The sequence below is a fragment of the Chiloscyllium plagiosum genome, unplaced genomic scaffold, assembly GCF_037043375.1.
Source record: "Chiloscyllium plagiosum isolate Xiang-an unplaced genomic scaffold, Cpla_swu_hap1 HiC_scaffold_4, whole genome shotgun sequence".
In the NCBI taxonomy this organism is placed as follows: Eukaryota; Metazoa; Chordata; class Chondrichthyes; order Orectolobiformes; family Hemiscylliidae; genus Chiloscyllium; species Chiloscyllium plagiosum.
This window is the reverse complement of record NW_028270142.1, coordinates 13,086,606-13,109,815: the sequence shown is the minus strand read 5'-3', so window position 1 is coordinate 13,109,815 and position 23,210 is coordinate 13,086,606. Positions and strand designations below refer to the sequence as shown.

Genomic DNA, 23,210 nt, shown 5'->3' with positions numbered 1-23,210 from the left:
ATGATTGAGGGTAAAAAGCACAATGAATATACTGTAGTAGACGGGATAGAGGGAAGCATTATCGAGGCTGAAAGACTGCCTAACGGCTGGTCAGAGTTCAATGATAAGTTTTTAAACAACTATGTTGTGAGCTCGGCTCTTCTTTGTCTATTCTTAGGAATAAAGGCCTGTTGGTACAGACACCGCCACTCGAGATGGCAGTACATCGAATACAACCGGGTGATTGGGTCCTGATCAAGACCTGGAAAGATACCAAACTGCACCCGAGCTGGGAGGGACCATTCCTAACTAGTGAAACAGCTATTCAGACTGCTGAGAAAGGGTGGAGTCATCACACTCACGTTAAAGGTCCTTTGAACGCCCCATTGGCGGAGTGGCACGCTCATCCTACAGACAACCCTCTGAAAGTTAAGCTGAGAAAGAAAGAATGAACTGAGACAAAAGACTCTTTTAACATTTGCTGATATATATATTGTTATTGATTGTAAGGGCTGTGTGGACTCACCTCTCCCTGGCACCTAAAATATTAAGACAGATAGGCAGGACGGTAGACAGGGGTTAGAGATGGGCGGGTATTAGTATAGTATTGTAACATTAGTAGTACTAACTATTCAAGGAGATGGGAAAAATTACTTTACTTTACTTCACTATGCCAAAATTATGCTGAACAAAAGGGACTTGCCGATTGTTGGGTCTGTACAGAGGTCCCACACCATGGCGAATCTGGAATCCCCACCTCGGTAATACCGTTCACTAAAAAAGAAGTATACGATGTACAACAATTTGATGTGGGTTCAAATAATACGAAGTGGAGATTTGAAGGAAGCAAATAAATCTTTATGGGATGGTTCCCAAGGCCAGCTCCGAAAAATCAGGGTGCTATTGATAGTCTTACAATTTCCCCACCGAAAGGAGCAGTAACTACCACCTGTTTCTGTAATCAGAATGATGCTGCGCCTTTCCAACTAGGAAAATCATCTTGTGTACACAACAGTCAAGCCACTGCCATGACCACTCCCCAAAAATTAAACGGAACATATTGGGTATGCGGTCTGAAGGCCTATCCATTTATTCCCGGGGAAAAATATGTTCGTGTGATAAACACTTCCTCAAAACCAGAAAGGTTGGAGTGGCTGCTGTTACCTCGCTTATATAGTCCCTCACCTCAGAATAGAAAAGCATAAGCCCAACCTGGGAAAGGAGGGGGGGATAAGACGTTAGACCCGAGAGGTCTCTGATGAAGACTGTCTACTGTGGACACTGCTCCCAAACTACGGCACTACAAGGGCAGGGGTGGAAATACTGAAACTGGCGGCCGCCCTTTAAAATTTAATTAATAGTACCGCCAGCGCAATGGGGGAAACTCAATCCCAAATATCGGCCATAACTACTGAAATGATTGCCACGAGACTAACAGCTTTACAAAATCAAATGGCTTTAGACTATCTTTTGGCCGAAAAAGGGGGAACTTGTGCTCTGATTGGTAAAGAATGCTGCACCTTCGTCCCAGACACCTCTTCCATAGTGAAAGATAAGGTGGAAATAATAAAGAAAAAGATAAACAATATAAGACAAATTGGAGATGAACTCTGAAAAGATGAAGGATGGGGATGGGAATGGGGTAACTGGAGATTGACCGGGTGGGGAAAATGGTTAGTGAATTTAGACATTTATGTGCTACTAATAATTGTAGGTTTACTGATAGGGTTTAATATGTTAAAATGGATAATGACTAAGCTGGTAATGTCTTTGGGAGGACCACAACCAATAATGGTCATGACAATAGCACAAGCGCAAGAAAGAGAGAGTAACAGATTACTCCTAGAGTTTGAAAAAAGACAAACTTAGAAGGACAGAAATGACTAAATTGTGAACCTCGACACCATAGGGTGAAAAGAGGCAGAAAATAAGATTGCAAAAAACAACACCGGGTCTTCTGTACACAAAAGTTACCTGACCAAACCCACCGCACGCCAGCCCACAGCAATGGCAGCAACAACCGTTGCTTGCCCCGGTCGCCCGGACAATACTTATTTAAGACCTTTTTCTTACCCGGGTCGTGTCAGCGCGCTCTGCCCTGCGGTGATGGCAGCAAATACTGTGGCCTACCCCGGTTGCACGGATAATACTTATTTAAGACCTTTCTCTTACCCGGATCCTGTGCACAAGAGTTCCCGACTGAACCCGCCGCGTCTCAACCCGTCTTGTTTCCAGGGTGTCTCAGTCCGGATCTCGCTCGCCCGAGTCGCCGCGGCAAAGAGGGAAACTAAAGACTGCCGAAATCAGCGAGGTGCACCTTCTCCGTTTTCCCAACAATTGCAGAGCGACTGGAGCTTGGGATCCCAGGACGAGCACCCAAATCTGTTAGAAACAAAATTCAATAAAATTTAGACGAGACCACCAAAGCTGGAAACAAGAATTTATTCTACGATCTTGCAAGAAAGGACCCCAATTGCAGACAGCAATTGAAGTGATGATTATTCAAACTACTACACAGTTATCCTTTTGAGCTGTGTGAGGTCACCTCTCCCGACTCCTGCATTACCCAATCTCTCTTAGTATTTTGCTCTGCCCATCTATGCTCCACTGCTGAGGTGATGAGGTTCTGTATGGTCTGGGAGATCCACGCCCATTGCCCCCTTCGCCAGGTTGGCAACCTTCCTCTCTGTAAGTGCTGACACACACATTATTTTGCCGACAGTACATCAAGATCTGATTTAACATTTTGTATCAATTCTGCAGGTACATTCCATCCTCGGACATTTCATTAACTTGTATCATTTTGTATAGCCCAAGCATTTCGGTTATCTCAGCTTTTTGCTGAAAACATAACTTTTAAAAAGAACTTATTTGCTATAATAATTACACACCAAAGTTAGTATTTAATTAACCACAATTATATATTGAAAAGTAGAGATACTCTTCCCTAAATACCTGCAGAGTTAATAGTTCTCTTGCTGTATGCTTTTTTTTATATCTGCAAAAACAACACTTTTCCCTATTTCTAACAATCCTTCTGACTTTAACTTTAAACTGAACTATTCTATCGTTGCCCTAACAGTCTCCCATAAGGTTATAAGCTTATTGCTGCCTGCCAAAAGCGGGCAATTTTATTTTAAAGTTACACAGGAGCAAACCAATTCCTGCACCTGAAACATCGACTTCTCCACCGCCTGATGCTGCCTAGCTTGCTGTGTTCTTCCAGCCTCCCGCCTGTCGACTGTGGTCGAAGGAAGGCCTGTGTTCGATGCTGGATGGAACACCTGTTTGCCCGTTGCTAGGAGACTGCGCGGGGCACAATGGCGGTTATGGAAAGGTGCGCGCGGGAGGCGGGGCGAGGTAACGGCCCGCCTCGCTCACAACAATGGAAGCGCTGAGCGCTAGCGAGTGCGTTCGGTGCCTTTGCTCCATTAATCTGTGTATTGATCTTTTAATATAAATGAGGACGCTAAATGTCGTGGTTGGATGCGGACGACGATGATGAAGAGGACGACGACTACCAGCTCCCGGAAGGGATTTCAGAGGGTTGGCGACGTGGACCGATGGTTCCGCCCCGACGTGTGTTTAAAGTTGGCGACCTGGCGCCGGCCCTCTCCCCCGTGCAGACTGGCCTGGGCTCAAACTTGAGTCCTGAAGCTGGACTTCAGTCTCCAACTAGACCCAAAGCCAAGCCATTCCGGGACAGCGACAAGACTACCCAAGAACGAGACGATATGTACGAAGTGGAAGAGTTGCGAGAGTAAGTACGCAGAGATTGCAAGTCTTCTGTGCTTTAAGAGTTAAAAATCACACAACACCAGGTTATAGTCCAACAGGTTTAATTGGAAGCACTAGCTTTCGGAGCGACGCTCCTTCATCAGGTGACAGTGGAGGGCTTAATCCTAACACAGAATCTATAGCAAAAATTTACAGTGTGATGTAACTGAAATTATACATTGAAAAATTGATTGTCTGTTAAGCCTTTCATCTGTTAGAATACCGTGATAGTTTCACTTTCATGTGTAAATCACAAAACTTTTTTTAAAAAAACTTGCATTCTCGGGTTAGCTGTTAACAATGATAGCTAGACAATATGTTGAAGGTAAAAACAATGACTGCAGATACTGGAAACCAGATTCTGGATTAGTGGTGCTGGAAGAGCACAGCAGTTCAGGCAGTATCCAAGGAGCAGCGAAATCAACGTTTCGGGCAAAAGCCCTTCATCAGGAATAAAGGCAGTGAGCCTGAAGCGTGGAGAGATAAGCTAGAGGAGGATGGGGGTGGGGAGAGAGTAGCATGGAGTACAATAGGTGAGTGGGGGAGGGGATGAAGGTGATAGGTCAGGGAGGAGAGGGTGGAGTGGATAGGTGGGAAAGGAGATAGGTAGGTAGGACAAGTCCGGACGTCATGGAAGTTTGGAACTAGGGTGAGGTGGGGGAAGGGGAAATGAGGAAACTGTTGAAGTCCACATTGATACCCTGGGGTTGAAGTGTTCTGAGGCAGAAGATGAGGCATTCTTCCTCCAGGCATCTGGTGGTGAGGGGGCGGCGGTGAAGGAGGCCCAGGACCTCCATGTCCTCGGCAGAGTGGGAGGGGGAGTTGAAATGTTGGGCCACGGGGGCGGTGTGGTTGATTGGTGCAGGTGTCCCGGAGATGTTCCCTAAAGCGCTCTGCTAGGAGGCGCCCCGTCTCCTCAATGTAGAGGAGACCGCATCCGGAGCAACGGATACAATAAATGATATTAGTGGATGTGCAGGTAAAACTTTGATGGATGTGGAAGGCTCCTTTAGAGCCTTTGGATAGAGGTGAGGGAGAAGGTGTGGGTGTAGGTTTTACAGTTCCTGCGGTGGCAGGGGAAGGTGCCAGGATGGAAGGGTGGGTTGTAGGGGGGGGTGGACCTGACCAGGTAGTAACGGAGGGATCTGTCTTTGCGGAAGGTGGAAAGGGGTGGGGAGGGAAATACATCCCTGGTGGTGGGGTCTTTTTGGAGGTGGCAGAAATGTCGGCGGATGATTTGGTTTATGCGAAGGTTGGTAGGGTGGAAGGTGAGCACCAGGAGCGTTCTGTCCTTCCACCCTACCAACCTTCGCATAATAACAAGGACAGAACGTCCCTGGTTCTCACCTTCCACCCTACCAACCTTCGCATAATAACAAGGACAGAACGTCCCTGGTTCTCACCTTCCACCCTACCAACCTTCGCATAAACCAAATTCCGCCGACATTTCCGCCACCTCCAAAAAGACCCCACCACAGGGATATATTTCCCTCCCACCCTTTCCGCCTTCCGCAAAGACCGATCGCTCCGTGACTACCTGGTCAGGTCCACGCCCCCCTACAACCCACCATCCCATCCTGGCACCTTCCCCTGCCACTGCAGGAACTGTAAAACCTGCGCCCACACCTCCTCCCTCACCTCTATCCAAGGCCCTAAAGGAGCCTTCCACATCCATCAAAGTTTTACCTGCACATCCTTCACTGCCGCTCCCTCACCACCGCTCCCTCACCACCAGACGCCTGGAGGAAGAACGCCTCATCTTCCCCCTCGGAACACTTCAATCCCAGGGCATCAATGTGGACTTCAACAGTTTCCTCATTTCCCTTTTCCCCCACCTCCACCCTAGTTCCAAACTTCCAGCTCAGCACTAATATCATTTATTGTATCCGTTGCTCCCGATGCGGTCTCCTCTACATTGGGGAGACTGGGCGCCTCCTAACAGAGCGCTTTAGGGAACATCTCCGGGACACCCGCACCAATCAACCACACCCCCTCGTGGCCCAACATTTCAACTCCCCCTCCCACTCTGCCGAGGACATGGAGGTCCTGGGCCTCCTTCACCGCCGCTCCCTCACCACCGCTCCCTCACCACCAGACGTCTGGAGGAAGAACGCCTCATCTTCCCCCTCGGAACACTTCAACCCCAGGGCATCAATGTGGACTTCAACAGTTTCCTCATTTCCCCTTTCCCCCACCTCCACCCTAGTTCCAAACTTCCAGCTCAGCACTGTCCCCATGACTTGTCCTACCTGCCTATCTCCTGTTCCCTGGATGCTGCCTGACCTGCTGTGCTGTTCCAGCAATAAAGTTTCAACTTTGATCTCCAGCATCTGCAGATCTCACTTTCTCCTATCTCCTTTTTCCACCTATCCACTCCACCTCTCCTCCCTGACCTATCACCTTCATCCCTTCCCCCACTCACCTATTGTACTCTATGCTACTTTCTCCCCACCCCCACCCTCCTCTAGCTTATCTCTCCACGCTTCAGGCTCTCTGCTTTTATTTCTGATGAAGGGCTTTTGCCCGAAACGTTGATTTCGCTGCTCCTTGGATGCTGCCTGAACTGCTGTGCTCTTCCAGCACCACTAATCCAGAATTTGGTTTCCAGCATCTGCAGTGATTGTTTTTACCCCTGTGTTCTCTGTCTATGCCATGATGCTTAGATTGATTCTAATCTAAAAAGTGAGATAACAGAGTTCTACATAAATGCATGCAGTTTTTGCAGGGTCACATTGTACTTTGCTCAAAAACTGCATGCATTCATGTAAAACTCTGATTCTAATCTAAAAAATGAGATAACAATCTAAACATCATGGCATAGACAGAACACAGGGGGCCAACACCTTCAACATATTGTCTAGCTCTCACCATTGTTAACAGCTAACCCGTGAATGCAACTTTTTTACACATGAAAGAAGTGAAACTATCACTGTATTCTAACAGATGAAAGGCTTAACAGACAATCAATTTTTCAATGTATAATTTCAGTTACATCACACTGTAAATTTTTGCTATAAATTCTGTGTTAGGATTGAGCCCTCCACTATCACCTGATGAAGGAGCGTCGCTCCGAAAGCTAGTGTGCTTCCCATTAAACCTGTTGGACTATAACCTGGTGTTGTGATTTTTAACCTTGTACACCCCAGTCCAACATCGGCATCTCCAAATCGTGCTTTAAGAGGTGTGCGATTAAGCAAACCTTTCTGACCATTGCGCTGACAGAAGCCAAGGACAGTGATTTGTCCAGCGGAATGGTGGTTACCAAATTCTGATTTGCCCTGTCAAAATTGTCATTTTGTTTCTTTTTGTGTGGATCCAAACAGTGAACGTTGATAAATTATTTGATATTCTGTTTGATCGACTTCTACCGATGTTTAATACACAGAATCAAAACGTCCAGAAACAGGTCATTTTGCTGTGCAGGACTTCACAACAGCCTTCTCTTATCTTAATTCCCTGTCAGGTTCCCCTCTACTCTCCCATCCACACGTGAACAGGATAAATATGAGAAATAGAAACCCCGAATGACTTTCTCATTCCCCAAATTAGGAGGGCAGTGCTCTACCTGTGATCAGTTAAACTCAGTAGAAAGGATGTTGAAGTTGAAAACTTAACATTATTTAATACGTTTGCATTCTGAGAAAACACATTAGTTTTTTTTAAGGATAATAAAACAACTGCTTATTTTTGCAAACTACTTTTGCATTGCCCATTGAAACATTAGGGTTTGAAGATCCATCATAATGATTCAGTTTTAATTAATTTGAGCACTTGAATTATAGGGCTCATTAATTGTTGCTTATGGCATTATTTGGAATGTTGGCATTGATGAGATCTCAACCTGTCGTAAATTGTATGTGTGAAGTACTGCAGAAGATTGGCCAACATTAAAATGCTGGGACAGAGGTACTTTCTAACTCTCTGGACATGGCTAGGTTTGACCCTGGCTAGCATCCGTTGCACCCGGTGTGGTCTCCTTTACATCGGGAAGACAGGGTGCCGCCTTGGGGATCGTTTCAGAGAACATCTCTGGGACACCTGCATCCATCAACCCCACCGCCCTGTGGCTGAACACTTCAACTCCCTCTCCCACTCCGTCAAGGACATGCAGGTCCTGGGCGTCCTCCACTGCCAAACCGTTACCACCAACGCCTGGAGGAGGCACGCCTCATATTCCGGCTTGGGACCCTGCAACCACATGGGATAAATGTGGATTTCGACAGCTCCTCCTATCTCCTCCCCCAACGTTATCCCAGTCCCAAGTCTCCAACTCGGACCCGCCCTCTGGACCTGTCCATCAGTGCCCCCTCTGACCTATCACCTTCTCCTTCACCTTTATTCAGCTATCACTTTCCCAGCTACCTCCCCCCAACTCCAACCCCCTCCCATTTATCTGTCAGCCCCGACCCACAAGCCTGATTCCTGATGGAGGGGTTATGCCCGAAATGTCGATTCTTCTGCTCCTCGGATGCTGCCTGACCGGCTGTGGTTTTCCAGCACCACGCTCTCGACTCTGATCTTCAGCATCTGCAATCCTCACTTTCTTCTGGCTAGCTACTAACACGTTTTAAAAATTCAAAGAATTGAACAGGTTTAAAGATTTTCAAACTGGAAATATTGACCACATTTAGTCTCTAATGATCTATTTGTATGACTATGCTAAGGAAGATAAGTTACATGGAGAAATAGGATAGGAAGGTAGCCAACATGTATTAAAGCAAAACTTTCAGAGCTTGCTAAGAGAAATTCAATTTAAAGTGGTGTTGTTATAAACTTGTTCTTTCCTGAGATGATCCTTTAGTTTCTGGAAGATGTTGGAGGGACTACCATTTTAATTCTCTGGATTTTTTTGAATTTGTTGAATAATGGGGCGGCATGGTGGCTCAGTGATTAGCACTGCCGCTTCACAACGCCAGGGACCCAGGTTCAATTCCTGCCTTGGGCAACTGTCTGTATGGAGTTTGCACATTCTCCCCGTGTCTGTGTGGGTTTCCTCTGGGTGCTCTGGTCTCCTCCCACAGTCCAAAGATGTGCAGGTTAGGTGAATTGGCCATGCTAAATTTCCCATAATGTTAGGTGCATTAGTCAGGGCTGAATGTAGGGGAATGGGTCTGAATGGGTTGCTCTTTGGAGGGTTGGTGTGGACTTGTTGGGCCGAAGGGCCTGTTCCCACACTGTAGGGAATCTAATGTTCTGCATTTATTCATCTGGTCTAACAAAAAATATAAAATTTGATTATTTTGTCACATCTCTGCACGATTTATGGGTTCTTGATCAAATCTGTTCTTTATAATTCATCTTTATTTATCTGAACTAAATATAACTTTAGTTCCTGTGAATAGTTATTTGGACTCATGTAGAAAAGAGATTGGGGAGCTAGGTGAACAAAGTGACTATTGGAGAGAACTTTGATAAAAGTGATCATATTATCGTAGACTAGTAATGTTGAGCATAGAACAGTTTAAAGTAGACTACTGAAATTGTAAGATGGACAATTTGAAAGAGAGCTAGCCAGGGCAAAATGAAACCAAAGATTGACATGATCAAATATAATTGAAGTGATTTTTAAGGAAGTGATGCTTCAGGTACAAGCTAGGTATGTTCCAGCAAGGCTAAAAGGTACAAAAGATAATGTTCCTTTGATGAGGATAGAGAATGTGATAAAGTAAAAAGAGATCGCATATGTCAGGTCAAATGCAATATGAGGAATTGAAGAGGAAAATAAGACTGACAAAGAGAGATGGAAATAGACAGTCAACATAAAAGGGAACCCAAAAATCATCTGACATATAGTAGACAGCTAGTAAAAGATGGATTGGATTTCTATAGTGGCAAAGAGGCTCAGATCAATTTAAAGACACAGGGCAAGGCTAGAATATTTAATGAGTACTTTTTCTCCCTGACTGCTAAAGGAGTGGAGATATTGGAAATGGTGAATGGGTGAAAATTGAGACACAGCATTATCGAAAACTTGACCATGTTTAGAATGGATAAGTTGTCTGGTTTGGATGACATGCATCCCAGGTTGGAGATAGTGAAATGGCCAGCCATAATCTTCCTAGATAGAGTGAAAGTGCTAGAGAATTGGATAATAGCAAATTTAATACCCTTGTTGAAGAAATAGGTGTGAGAATAGTCCTAACAATTACGGGCCAACTAGTTTAACATTATTGGTGAGCAAGGCTTTAAAAACAATCAAAGAAAATAATCAGCAGCCACTTGGAGAGGTTTGAATTTGAGGATAAGTTGCATGACGAGTGGAGTGGATGTTGGCGAGTGTGAGATTGATGGGAAAATTGAGAATTGGATGCAAGTTTATGATAGGTTTGAGTAAGGTAGGCAAGGAAAATCCATTCCCATTAACAGATAGTACAGGACTTTTAGGCAAGGTTTGCAAGGAATTGGAAAAGATTTTTTTTAACTATATGAGACCATATGCATAAGCAGGAACTGTAGGGCACTGGCCTGTCAAGCCTGCTCTGCCATTCAGTTAGATCATGGCTGCTCTGATTATTCCATGTTCCTGCTTACTCCCAATAACCTTTCATACCCTTGCTCATGAAGAATCTATCTACCTCTGCCTTAAAAATATTCGGTGCATCCAACACTTTTTGAGGAAGACTGTTCCAAAATTCATGATTGTGAGAAGAAAGTGTCTCCTTATCTCTGTCTTAAATTAGTGACCCCCCATTTTGAAACAATGACTCCTAAATCTAGATGATCTTAGAAGAGGAAACATCCTCTCCATTTACACCTTGGGATCTTTGGATCAGGTCACCTCCTACTTTTTCTAAACTCCGGTGGAAAAAGATCTAGCCTGGCATTCCTTTCCTCTTAAGACAACCCAGGTATTAATCCAGTAAATCTTCTTTAAACTGATTACAATGTAAATGCATTATTTCTTATATAAGTTTACCCCTTATGGCCCTTAGACCCATTTCATTCAGAGCTGAGAATAGTGTGGTGCTCCTCAAAGACAGAGAGGCAGGGTGCACTCATTGGAAGGATCACTTGGTGGACCTCCTCAATCAAAACTCATTTCTTGATGTGATAACCTCAACCCATTCACTGAGCCCTGGGTGGTGGTAAGTATTCTGGGGGAATCACTGAGTTGCCTTAATTGTGAACATCTTCAGGAAAGACAATAAGGCAACTGTTTGCGGTAACTAGAAAAGGGGTATGTATGCTCTCCATCACAAGGAAAATCTTTGCAAAAATCCTTCTCCATTGGCATCACTGAATGGCAGAAGAGTTTCTACTGATTCACAATGCAGATTTTGTCTATCAAGTTGCAGAGAACGATTTTCACAGTAAGACAAATTTAAAATAAGTGCAGAGAGCAGCAATATATGTGGCCTTTTCTTGACCTCAAAGACTTTTAAATCTGTCAACTGGGAGTGACTATTGAGCATTCTTCTCAAATTTGATTGCCTACAGAAATTCATCACCATTTTCTATTTGTTGCATGATGGAATGCAACCTGTCATGCTCACCAATAGATCCACCACAGATCCAATTAATGTACAAATTGGGTTAAGCAAGGCTATGTCACTGTGCTGATGCTCTGTTCTACTTTACACACTAAGCACTCCCGTCTATCTTTGTGAAGGTTGGTGCTGCTATGGAGCTAATCTACAGGAAAAGCAGAACCTGTATCTCCTCTAGGCCAGGACCAACACCACCCCAACCTGCTGTCATCAAACTGAAGCATGCTTGCTTGTTGTGTATTTGAGGCCGAGCTCCAAACTATTGTCAATGTGTTCAGAGGCCTATCAAAGAATAGGCCTTAGAGTTAAGCCAGAAGTACTCCACCTCTCTGCTCCCATCACACAAAACTGACCCCAGTTCTGACATGAGATATACGGTGAACCACTGACAATTTCTTGGGACCTCACCTCAGCAAGGACAGACATCACCATGAAATTCAACATCGCTTTGGCTAACTGATGTCAGCATCTGCAGACCTCACTTTCTCCCCTAACTAATGTCAAAGCTTGACACCAAGCTAATGAGCTATAGGGTGACAGTGTTACTTTCTTGTATACATCAGGGACATGGACAATGTATAGCAGACAACTCAAATCCCTTCAGAAATATCACCAAGTGATGTCTGCAAATCTACTGGCAAGAGGGGTGCTCCAATGTCAGTGTACTTTCTGAAGCCTACCTGTTATGTGTTAAGAATCTGCTTATGGTCATTGAGTTGCTTTTGAGAGATTGGGGTGGGGTGCTTGGGAGGTGGGAGCACTTGATACAAGTCTTCCACAGTAATCTGTCTACTGCAAACTTTGTTGATGCAAATAGTAGTAGAGCAGAGGAAATGTTTCAAGGAAGTCCATGAAAGCTGCCTGCAAAAATGCATAATCCTCCTAACTCAGAAGGAATGTTTAGCCCATGAGTGGTGAAGTTGGGGAAGAAGCAACCGTGGAGGTGCAAACTGTATCAAATATTTCTAAAAGGCCTAGATGGAGGTCAGGCGCAAACAAGAGAAGCAGTGTGTAAAAACCTGAGTAGGTCCTACTTGCCATTTTTAAATGGTTTCAGAACCCTTCTGCCTCTGTGGAAATCTGGGCGCCTCTGAGGATGCATTATTGATATCCTACTAGACTAAATGGGGGCTAACTTCATAATTGCTGTTATTTACCCTCACTGACTCTGAGAAGCTAATTTTATATTTACAGGATCGCACACATCATAATGATCAAAACACCACAAATTTTAAAGAGTTTGTTTATTGTTGTTTCAGTTCTTCACTAACATAATCATTATAATGTATAAAAAGAAAACACCTGAGCAGCCCACCCACCTGCCTTTTCAAATGCCACCTGTACCGCCTGCGGCAGTGTTTGTAGATCCATCATTGGATTATTTAGTCACCTGAGGATCCACAACAGTGGAGTGGAAGGACCCAAGAGACTCCCTAAGAAGAAGTATAACTGAAGCATAACCTCCCTGTATTTGCATTAAATTTCCCTTGCAATAAATGATCACATTCTATTAGCATTCCTAATTGCTTGTTGTACCTGCATCCTGGCTGTTTGTGGCTCCTGTTGTAGAATACACACATTCCTCAACATTTCAGAGCTCTACCATCTGTCATCATTATTTTGCATCACTTAGCTGAGTTGCTGAAAATCAAGCCCTGCTATTCCTGGAGTCATCACAAAAGTTAAAGATTTTCGAATAAGTACACAAAAATTCCCTGACCTTCCTGATTTTTCAGATTGATATATGGACTTTTTAAAAATTATTCACAGGATGAGGGCACCATTGGCTAGGCCACCATTTACTATCCATCAGGCAATTAAGAGTCAACCACATTGCTGGGCCCTCCTGTTACATGTAGGCCAGACCAGGCAAAGATGTCCCTCTCTAAAGGACATTAGCAAACCAGGTGGGTTTTTCCAACATGGTCATCATTAGACTCCTAATTCTAGATTTTTGTCATTGAATTCAAATTCCACCACCTGCCACAGTGGGATTTGAACCTGGGTCCTCAGAATATTACCTGGGTGTCTGGATTAACAGTCCAGCCATAGTACCACTAAGCCATCACCTCCCCACTAAGTTTCAGTATTTAAGAAGAATTACTATTTATTACAAGTAATTAGACTCTAGCTAAACAAACAATTATAAACTGTTGACAGCTAACACAAAATTAAAACTCTCATCCTGCTAAACTTCTCCATACACACACACACATGCGCATGCACAAATGTAGACAGGGAAAAATAGACAATGATTGGAGGAAATCTAGGAGTTCCTATTTGTGGTGGTTGCTGAGATAAACTTTGATCCTTAATGTTGGTCAAATGTTGGCTCGAAGTCCACTTCCTCTGGATGCTTACACTAATTTGCAAGAGGCACAAGGTGGGAAAATATCACTACTTGGAGCCTATCTATTCACAATTTATGTCAATCATTTGGAAGTAGGAACAAATTGTAATATTTCCAAATTTGCAGATGATATAAACCTAAGTGGGAATGTGTGTTGTGAGGAAAATGTGAAGCAACTTCAGGAGGATTTGAGGACATGCAGGTCCTTGGACTCCTCCATCGCCAGACCATAGCAACACGAGGTTGGAGGAAGAGCGCCTCATCTTCCGCCTAGGAACCCTCCAACCACAAGGGATGAACTCAGGTTTCTCCAGTTTCCTCATTTCCCCTCCCCCCACCTTGTCTCAGTCAAATTCCTCGAACTCAGCACCGCCTTCCTAACCTGCAATCTTCTTCCTGACCTCTCCGCCCCCACCCCACTCCGGCCTATCACCCTCACCTTGACCTCCTTCCACCTATCGCATTTCCAACGCCCCTCCCCCAAGTCCCTCCTCCCTACCTTTTATCTTAGCCTGCTGGACACACTTTCCTCATTCCTGAAGAAGGGCTTATGCCCGAAACGTTGATTCTCCTATTCCTTGGATGCAGCCTGACCTTCGCTTTTCCAGCAACACATTTTCAGCTCAGGAGGATTTGGACAGCTTAGTGATTGAGCAAGGATATAGTAGATGAAATATGATCTTGAAGAGAGATTGGGCAAATTGGACTTGTATTCTCTCAAATTTCAAAGAATGAGAGGTGATCTCATAGAAATGTACAAAATACTTGAAAGGTTAGACCTGTTTGACGTAAGTAAGATGTTTTCCCTGGTTAGGGAGTCTGAAGGGCATAATTTAAAAATAAGGGGTGTGCCTAGGTTGGAGATAAGGAGAAACTATTTTAATCAGAGGGTTGGGAATCTTTGGCATTCTCAACCGTAGAGTTGTGGACACTCTGTTTTGATTATGTTTAAGATAGACATTGATTTCTGATTACCAGTTGTGTACACGGCTCTGGGCTTGCTCAGTGAAAGGCATTGTGTGTTTGATCAGCGCAATCATACTGAATAGGCTAATGGCCTATTCTTTTTTCTGTGTTCCTAAGAGTGTCCACTTTATGGCCTTTAATGAGTTTTTAGTTATACACAGGGAAATTATCTAAATAGAGTAGTCATTATCTCACAAATTGGCAATGATGTGTTCCATTTTAGCAGCTATTTGGATAGTGAAGATATCACTCAGGCCCTATTTAAGGTTACCAATGAGGTAAATCCTATAGTGTATGGAGCTGTCAAAATCCCAAAGTATATAGTGACCAGTGAAGGTAGGTTTGTGGTAGACCGTAGTAAAAAACCCATCGGCTGATATCTCAACTGAACAAAGAAAGGACACTTCAGATTAGATTAGATTTCCTAGGATTCCTGATGAAGGGCTTTTGCCCGAAACGTCGATTTCGAAGCTCCTTGGATGCTGCCTGAACTGCTGTGCTCTTCTAGCACCACTAATCCAGAATTAGATTCCCTAGTATCAAACTTGCATCAAACAGGTCTATCCGTTCAAGTATTTTGTACATTTCTATGAGATCACCTCTCATTCTTTTAAATTTTAGAGAATACAGGTCCAATTTGCCCAATCTCTCTTCAAGATCATATTTCATTTGAGACAAGTGACACTTGTTTCACTGTTCCATTTAAACTATGAATTCAAAGACAGGATGGAGGCCACAAGGACATAAAAGGAAATTCTTGCTGGTAACTACAGATTGAAAACATATTTTCAACATAGCTGAAGACTTGTGCTCGAGACATTGCTGCTCCCCTAGTCAAGCTCTATCGTTACAACATTGGCATCTACCTGACAATATGGAAAATTTCCAAGGTATGCCATATTCATTAAAAAGCAGGACAAATCCAACCTGGCCAATTACTGCTTCATCAGTCTACTCGCGATCATCTGTAAAGTGATGGCAGATGTCATCAATAGTGCTATCAAGCAGCACCTACAAAGCAATAACCTGCTCAGTTTACCCAGTTTGGGTTCTGCCAGGGCCACTCAGCTCCTGACCTTACAGCCTTGGTTCAAGCATAGACAAAACAGCTGAATTTCACAGATGAGGTGAGAGTGACAGCCATGGAGTCATAGAGATGTGCAGACTCGGGACAGACCTTGCAGCCCAACCCATCCATGCCGACCAGATATCCCAACCCAATCTCGTCCCACCTGCCAGCACCCAGCCCATATCCCTCCAAACCCTTCCTATTCGTATATCCATCCAAATGCCTCTTAAATGTTGCAATTGTACCAGCCTCTACCACTTCCTCTGGCAGCTCATTCCATACACGTACCACCCTCTGTGTGAAAAAGTTGCCCCTTAAGTCTCTTTTATATCTTTCCCCTCTCACCCTAAACCTATGCCCTGTAGTGCTGGACTCCCCGACACCAGGGAAAAGACTTTGTCTATTTACCCTAGCCATGCCCCTCATAATTTTGTAAACCTCTATAAGGTCACCCTTCAGTCTCCGACGGTCCAGGGAAAACAGTCCCAGCATGTTTAGCCTCTCCCTATAGTTCAAATCCCTTGACTTTCGTGCTGCATTCGACAGAGTGTGCATCAAGGAGCCCTATCAAAACTGGAATCAGTGTGTATTGGGGCAAACACTCTGTTGGTTGGAGTCATAACTAGCACATAGGAAAGTGGTCATGTTTATTGCAGATCAGTCATCTCCCCTCCAGGATATTGCTGCAGGAGGTCCTCAGGTCCAACTACCTTCAGCTGCTTCGTAAACAACCTGCCCTCCATTGTAAGGTCAGAAGTGGGGATGTTTACTGGTGATTGATGCTGAGCATTGCACATTCACGACTTCTCAGAGACTGAAGCAGTCCATGTTCAAATGCAACAAAATCTGGACAGTATTCAAGGTTAGGTTGACAAGTGGCAAAGTAACATGCATGCCACACAAATGCCAGTCTATGATCATCACCAATAAGAGAATCTAACCACTGTTCTTTGATATTCAATGATGTTGTCATCACGGAATTCTCCACTATCAACATTCTGCGTCTTGCCATTGGCCAGAGACTCAACTGGGCTCACAACAGTAGCTACAAGAGGCTTGGAATACTGTGGCAAGTAACACACCTCCTGACTCTCCAAAGCCTATTCCATCATCTATTGGGCAAACGTCAGGAGTAGGATGGAATACTTTCCACTTGCCTGAATGGCTGCAGCTCTAAAACACTCAAGACGCTTGATGCCATTGAGGACTAAGGAGCCCGTCTGATTGGTCCTGCATCCACAAACAGCCACTCCCTCAATCTCTAACGTACAGTGGCAGATTTGTGTACTATCTAAAAGATGCACTGCAGAAATTCACCAAAACTCCCCAGAATACACATTCCAAATCCACACCCGCTTCCTAGAAGGACTAGGGCAGCAGATATGTGGGAACACCACCACCTACAAGTTCCCCTCCAAGCCACTACCATTCTGACTTGGAAATATATCGATATTACTTCACTGCTGCTGGGTCAAAGCCCTGAAATTCCCTCACTAACAGCGTTGGCTGCCAAAGGAAGTGGTGGAGACTGGTACAATTGCAACATTTAAGAGGCATTTGGATGGGTATATGAATAGGAAGGGTTTGGAGGGATATGGGCTGGGTGCTGGCAGGTGGGACTAGTTTAGGTTGGGATATTTGGTCAGCATGGATGGGTTGGACTAAAGGGTCTGTTTCCATGCTGTACATCTCTATGACTGTATGTAGGTCAACCCACTGCAGGTGACTGCAGCAGTTTAAGAAGGCAGCTCACCACCACTTTCTCAAAGGCATCTAGGGATGGCCAGTACATATTGGCCAGCCAGCAATGATCACATCCCGTGAATGAATTTTAAAAAAATCAGAAATATGAGAGGTTTTGGAAGTTAGATGTCGTGCTGTTCTATCATGGAATCCAATGAAGGTATTTGCGAACACTGGGCCTAAAGGTGATCCTATGGCAACACCATCTGTTCAGATATAAATAGTGTAATTGAAACTGAACTCGACTGCATGAGTTGTTGAGTTCATAAGTTCAACAAATATTGATTTTTGCAATGGTGGCAGGTCCAGATCACTCTGGTATAGTTCTAAAGTGCAGATGTCCATTGTTTCTTTGAGTAGTACATTGATTACACTTGCAATATCAAATGAGCACAAGGATACTGCAGTCCTATCGATATGCAAGTCTTCTATATCTTTGCAATGTGAAATAATCCTTTATTATATAAATGGAGAACTTGCTCAAAACTGGTTGCAGCAGTTCACCCAACCATTTGGCCGTTTAACTGGTGTCCTCTGGTTTTTTGAACCTTTTACAAATGGAAATGTTTTTCTCTACCCTGTCCAGACCTCTCATAATTTTGAATACTTCTGTCAAATCTTTTCTTAACTTTCTCTTTTACAAGGAACGTTTTCCTAGCTTCTCCAATCTGTTTAAGTAGTTAATATTTCTCAGCTCTGGAACCATTCTTGTATGTTTTTTATTGCACTCTTGACATTCTCACATTATTTTTTGCTAATCAAGGAAGTTAAAGAGAGTATTAAGTTCAAAGAAAAAGCATATTAAGGAAAAAAAATCAAGGCAGTCCCAAACACTGGGATAAATTCACACATTCTTGTAAAATGTTTGGAACATTTGTAAATTTGAGATGAGGGCATTATTGGCAAAGCCAGTATTAATTGTCCTTGGGAAGCTGATGCTAAGCCATCTTGATTAAGATACACATTCGGTGGTGTTAGGGAGTATAATATTCGATAAAATTTTCAGGTGACGAAAAAATCAAAGCATAACAATTTATTGAATATAACAATTAGAAGTAATGCATAATCACAATAAATGGATGAATAACAGGTGATGACTGTTTACCAATCTTGGATCAGGTAGGTGGCATGATGTGGCAAAATCTCTTGAGGTCTCTCTTGCTTACAAGGAACTTTCTGTTTTGGCTGTCTCTTGAGCTGGCTTGAGACATTTAGCCAAAGCTAGCATGGATCCATCTTGAGAGTAACAGCTAATTTAAGGTGTTAACCTGAAGCATGTTTGGAATAAACATGGGGATTCTACCCTTCTCCCAAATTAGTTTTCCTCCTTAGCTGTCCATTTATACTTCCTATTTTTAAGAGGTTTCTGGATACTTCCTGTTAATCATTTGTTTATTTTTTACCACTTCACATATTCAGTTACTAGGGAGATGTTCAAGGCAGCATCCTCAGAATCTCTATCCAGGAATATTAAATCATCTCTCCCTCTTATATGGATATGTTGTTGTCTTCTCTCAGATTTTTTTTAAGTATTAATGATTTTTTAAATCAGGCTTAGCAATGCTTACACAAAGGTCAGTTGTAAAGCTATCCCCTTCATCAGACAATACATAGCTTGATGAATAACCGTGAATTCATGGCAGCATAAATAGCTTGTTAGTAGACTTTCAGAAAGAGAGAGAAATCTTCTTCTCAAAAAATTGCTAAATATTTTAAATGATTTTATAAGGGGCACAGTTCCAGGACTTTGAGTGACAATGAGCGAACAAAAATATATCTCCAAGTTACGGCATTTCTCATGCCATTATTGCATAATACATTTGAGTATCATTCCCTATAATCTTTTACCAATCTAGGCAGTTTTTATTTGACATCGGAATGATTTGTTGTGCAGTGTTATTCTGTCAGGCCTGACTGGGGCATTCATCTCACTTGAATCTGACCTGTATTTATATTTTTTTTCAGAGCTTTGACAAACCATAGAAAATAAGTTCAAACAAATTAGAAGTACTTAATGGTACACATGTAGCTTTAAACTTTTTACTTTCACGTAAAAACAAAGGTCTGTAGTTAGCATAATTTCACTTTTTATCTCCTGTATTTTCATGTCCAAGTTAATTTCATAATTCTGTGTTTCAGCTTCCTCTTTCCAAGAATACACCAATTCCATACTATCTCCAACTTGTTTTTTGACCTTTCAATCAATCAAATTCAAGATTCTCAACTGCAACCTGATCTGTAAGTGAATTCGGAATTCAAGAGTATAGAATATATGCAAAATCCCCTAAGGGGATATACAATAACGTTATTTTAAATGCTATAAATAGAATAAATCTTACACTTGTGCGCTTTTCATACAGGATTCGTCATCTTTGGAATGTGCAGTCCATGGTTTTCCACCTCTTCATTCTCATGGCAGTTCTGGGATACTGTGTGTCATTTTTCAATATGGATTTCCAGTGGAAGGTTTTTCATTATGGAAATGCACAAGTGAAAAATTTACTCTAATATTCTTGCCATTGTAAAACAGTGTATTTGATTTATTTACCATTCACCAAAGCCCCTGTGTTTTTATGGAGAGGGAATAGATGCAGACGTTTGAAGGGAACAGAGACTAGAAATGGGGACCGCAATCCAAATTAAAGAGGGCTTTTTTTTAGATTTTACTTCCCCATGCAGCGGCTGGTTAGATTGTGAGAGGTTTGTTAGCTGATAGAGAAAAGTGTCAGTGCTAAAATATTTGTTTTGGATGGACCCTGGCAACCACAAAACACTATTTGTCAGTGGAGGCAGGTAGAGTCAAAAAAATAGTCAGAATGTAAGAAGAAAGCAGCAAAGAAGATCATGGAGTTGAGAACATTGAGTATTTAACTGGTAATGAAGAGATATGGGGTATCTGCCAAATATCATAGGATTGTTCAATGTGTCAGATTAGCAATTGAGAGGAAAGGGCATGGAATTAAAGTGGTGAAGTGCTGATGGAGAGGAAAAGTCTAGAAGGCTGGAGGAGCATGTGCAGCCAATTGTAGCAAAAGATTTGCTGGTGGAGGCTGGCTGAACACTTTTGCTTCATTGTGGAATTTGACAAGGAGAGCTCTATAAGAAATGCCTCCTTTCGCCAGTCATGATTCTTGGAAAGGCCAGTGTAAATGGTTTAAAATTCACTGGCAACAAAAGGTGGAGAAAAGGAGGCTCAATAACATCATATTCATGGACTTGCCCCTGCATTGTGGCATCCTCAATAAACCCAGTAGAGTTAAAATGAAAGTTGATGGGCTCAGTGAAATGAGGACAGGTTTCATGTTAATGCCAGTTTTATTGATAGGGGGATGGGAACCTAAGGGGAGGCTCTGAGTTAGCTAGAATGGGTGAGGGCATAAGGAAAAAGAGAATCAAGGCAGTAAATAAAAAGCAAAAAGTAGCTGAGCAGTGTAGCACTAAAATGAGTGGAAACCAGGTCATGACAGAAGAAGGGAGAATGTTTAAAAACTAAGGTACTTCTGGTGTACATGTTTAGATTCAAAAAGAAGGTATGGAAACCAGCATAAGAACGCTTTAGCTGAATGCTCGAAGCATTCGAAACAAGGTAAATGAGATGACGCACAAATCATCGTGAATGGATGTGATTTAGTGGCTATTACAAAGACATGGTTCCACAACTGGGAGTTAAATATCCAGGGATATCAGACTATTCAGAAGGACAGACAAGAAGGAAAGGTAAGCAGTATAGCTCTGATATTTAAGGATGACATCAGGACAGTAGTAAAAGATGATGTAGGTTCTAAGGAGAAAATGTTGAATCAACACGGGTGGAAATTAGAAATATTAAGGGAGAAAGTCACTGATAGGTGTAGTCTATAGGCCACCATATTATAACATCATGATGGGGTGGACAAACAAAGATGTAACTCATTGACATAAAAATTGTATGGAATTATCATGGGGGACTTTAATCTACATATTAATTGACCAAACCAAGTCGTCCAAAGCAGCCTTGAGAAGCTCTTGGAATGTATCCAATAATAGTTACCTAAAACAGTTTGTAATGGAACCTACGAGGGAGCAAGCTAATGTAGATTTGGTCCTGTGTAATGAGATAGAAATAATGAACAATCTCATAGGTAGGGATTATCTCAAAAGGAGAGATCACAGTATGAATGAATTTAAAATACAGACGGAGGGTGAGAAGGTAAAATCCAATAAGTCTTATGTTTAAGTCTTATGCTTAAACAAAGAAAATTACAATGGGATGAGGGAGGGGTTGGCTAAGGTAGACTGGAAGCAAAGACTAAATGGTGGGACAATTGAGGAAGACTTCCAAAGCAACTTTTCACAGTACTCAGCAGAAATATAGAGAACAACCTCGATTATCTGAACAAGATCTCAAGGTCCCGTAAAAACGCTATCCATTATCTGAACTCTCAGTTATCCAAACAAAATATTCCCTGCCCATCTCGTTTGAATAATCAAGGTAGTTCTGTACCAGTGAAAAGGAAGGACTGTCGGAAAAGGTATAATCAGTCTTGGACAACTAAGGAAATAAGGGAGATTATCAAATTGAAAAATAATGCATACAAAGTGGCAAGGATTAGTGGAAAACTACAGGACTGGGAAATCTTTAAAGGTCAAGGGAAAGCCATGAGAAAAGCTTTAAAGAAAGATAAGATAGGTTATCTAAGACTAGCTCAGAATATTAAAACAGTACAAGTTTCTACAAATACATAAAACGAAGAAGGGTATCTAAGGTAAACATTGGTCATTTGGAGGATGAGAAAGGGGATTTAATATTGGGAAATGAAGATATGGCCAAAACATTGAACAAGCATTTTGTGTTCTTCCTCACAGTGGAAGACACAATAAAATGCCAATAATTGATGACATGGAGGCTATGGCAGGTGAGGACCTAGAATCGATCATTATCATTAGTGTTGAGCAAACTAATGAGGCTAAAGATAGACAAGTCTCCTGGTCCTTATGGAATGCATCCCAGGGTACTAATAGAGATGAAAGGGGAAATAGCAAATGAGCTTATCGTAATTTTATCAAAATTCACTGGATTCTGGGGTGGTTCGGGCAGATTGGAAAACAACAAATGTAATGTCAGTGTTTAAAAAAGGAGGTAGACAAATCTTGGGTGACTGTAGGCTTGTTAGCTTAATTTCTGTAGTGGGGAAGATGCTTGAATCTATCATCAAGGAAGAGGACATCTAGATAGAAATTGTCCCATTGGCAGTTGCAGCATGGGTTCATGAAAGGCAGGTCATGTTTAATTAACTTGCTGGAATTCTTTGAGGACGTTACAAACACGGTGGACAACGGGAAACTAGTGGATGTGGTGTATCTGAATTTCCAGAAGGCATTCACAAAAGGCTGATGCATAAGATAAAGGTGCATAGCATTACCAATAATGTATTAGCACGGATAGGGGATCGGTTAACTAACAGAAAGCAAAGAGTGGGAATAAATGGGTCTTTTTCTGGTTGGCAATCAGTGACAGATTGTGTGCCTCAGGGATACGTTGGGACTGTGATTGTTTACAATTTGCAAAGATGATTTGGAGTGGGAGGAACCAAATGTAGTGTCTCAAAGTTTGCAGATGACACTAAGATGAAAGCAAAGTGTGCAGAGGACACAAAGTCTATAGAGGGATATAGATAGTTTAAGTGAGAGGGCAAGGGTCTGGCAGATGGAGTACAGTGTTGGTAAATGTGTGATCATCCATTTTGGTAGGAATAACAGCAGAATGAATTTTTATTTAAACTTTAAAAAAATTACAGCATGCTGTTGTGTGGAGGGATCTGAGTGTCCTCGTGCATGAATCACAAAAATCTGGTTTGCA

The 23,210-nt window shown here is 42.6% G+C and overlaps 1 protein-coding gene across 7 annotated transcripts in view; it reads left to right on the top strand.

Annotated features, from left to right (window-relative positions):
- The first annotated feature begins 3,338 nt into the window (after positions 1–3,338).
- cunh8orf89 (chromosome unknown C8orf89 homolog) overlaps positions 3,339–23,210 on the top strand; it is a 145,691-nt gene continuing 125,819 nt past the window's right edge. For 3 of the 7 annotated variants that reach the window (XM_043689182.2, XM_043689183.2, XM_087985967.1), the window contains exons 1-2: positions 3,339–3,739; positions 19,511–19,609. In XM_043689182.2, the coding sequence (XP_043545117.2) occupies positions 3,453–3,739; positions 19,511–19,609 (386 nt within the window). In that variant the 5' untranslated portion in view covers positions 3,339–3,452. The remainder of the gene's footprint in view (positions 3,740–19,510; positions 19,610–23,210) is intronic. The other 4 variants (XM_043689184.2, XM_043689181.2, XM_043689180.2 and 1 more) reach the window with 4 other exon arrangements.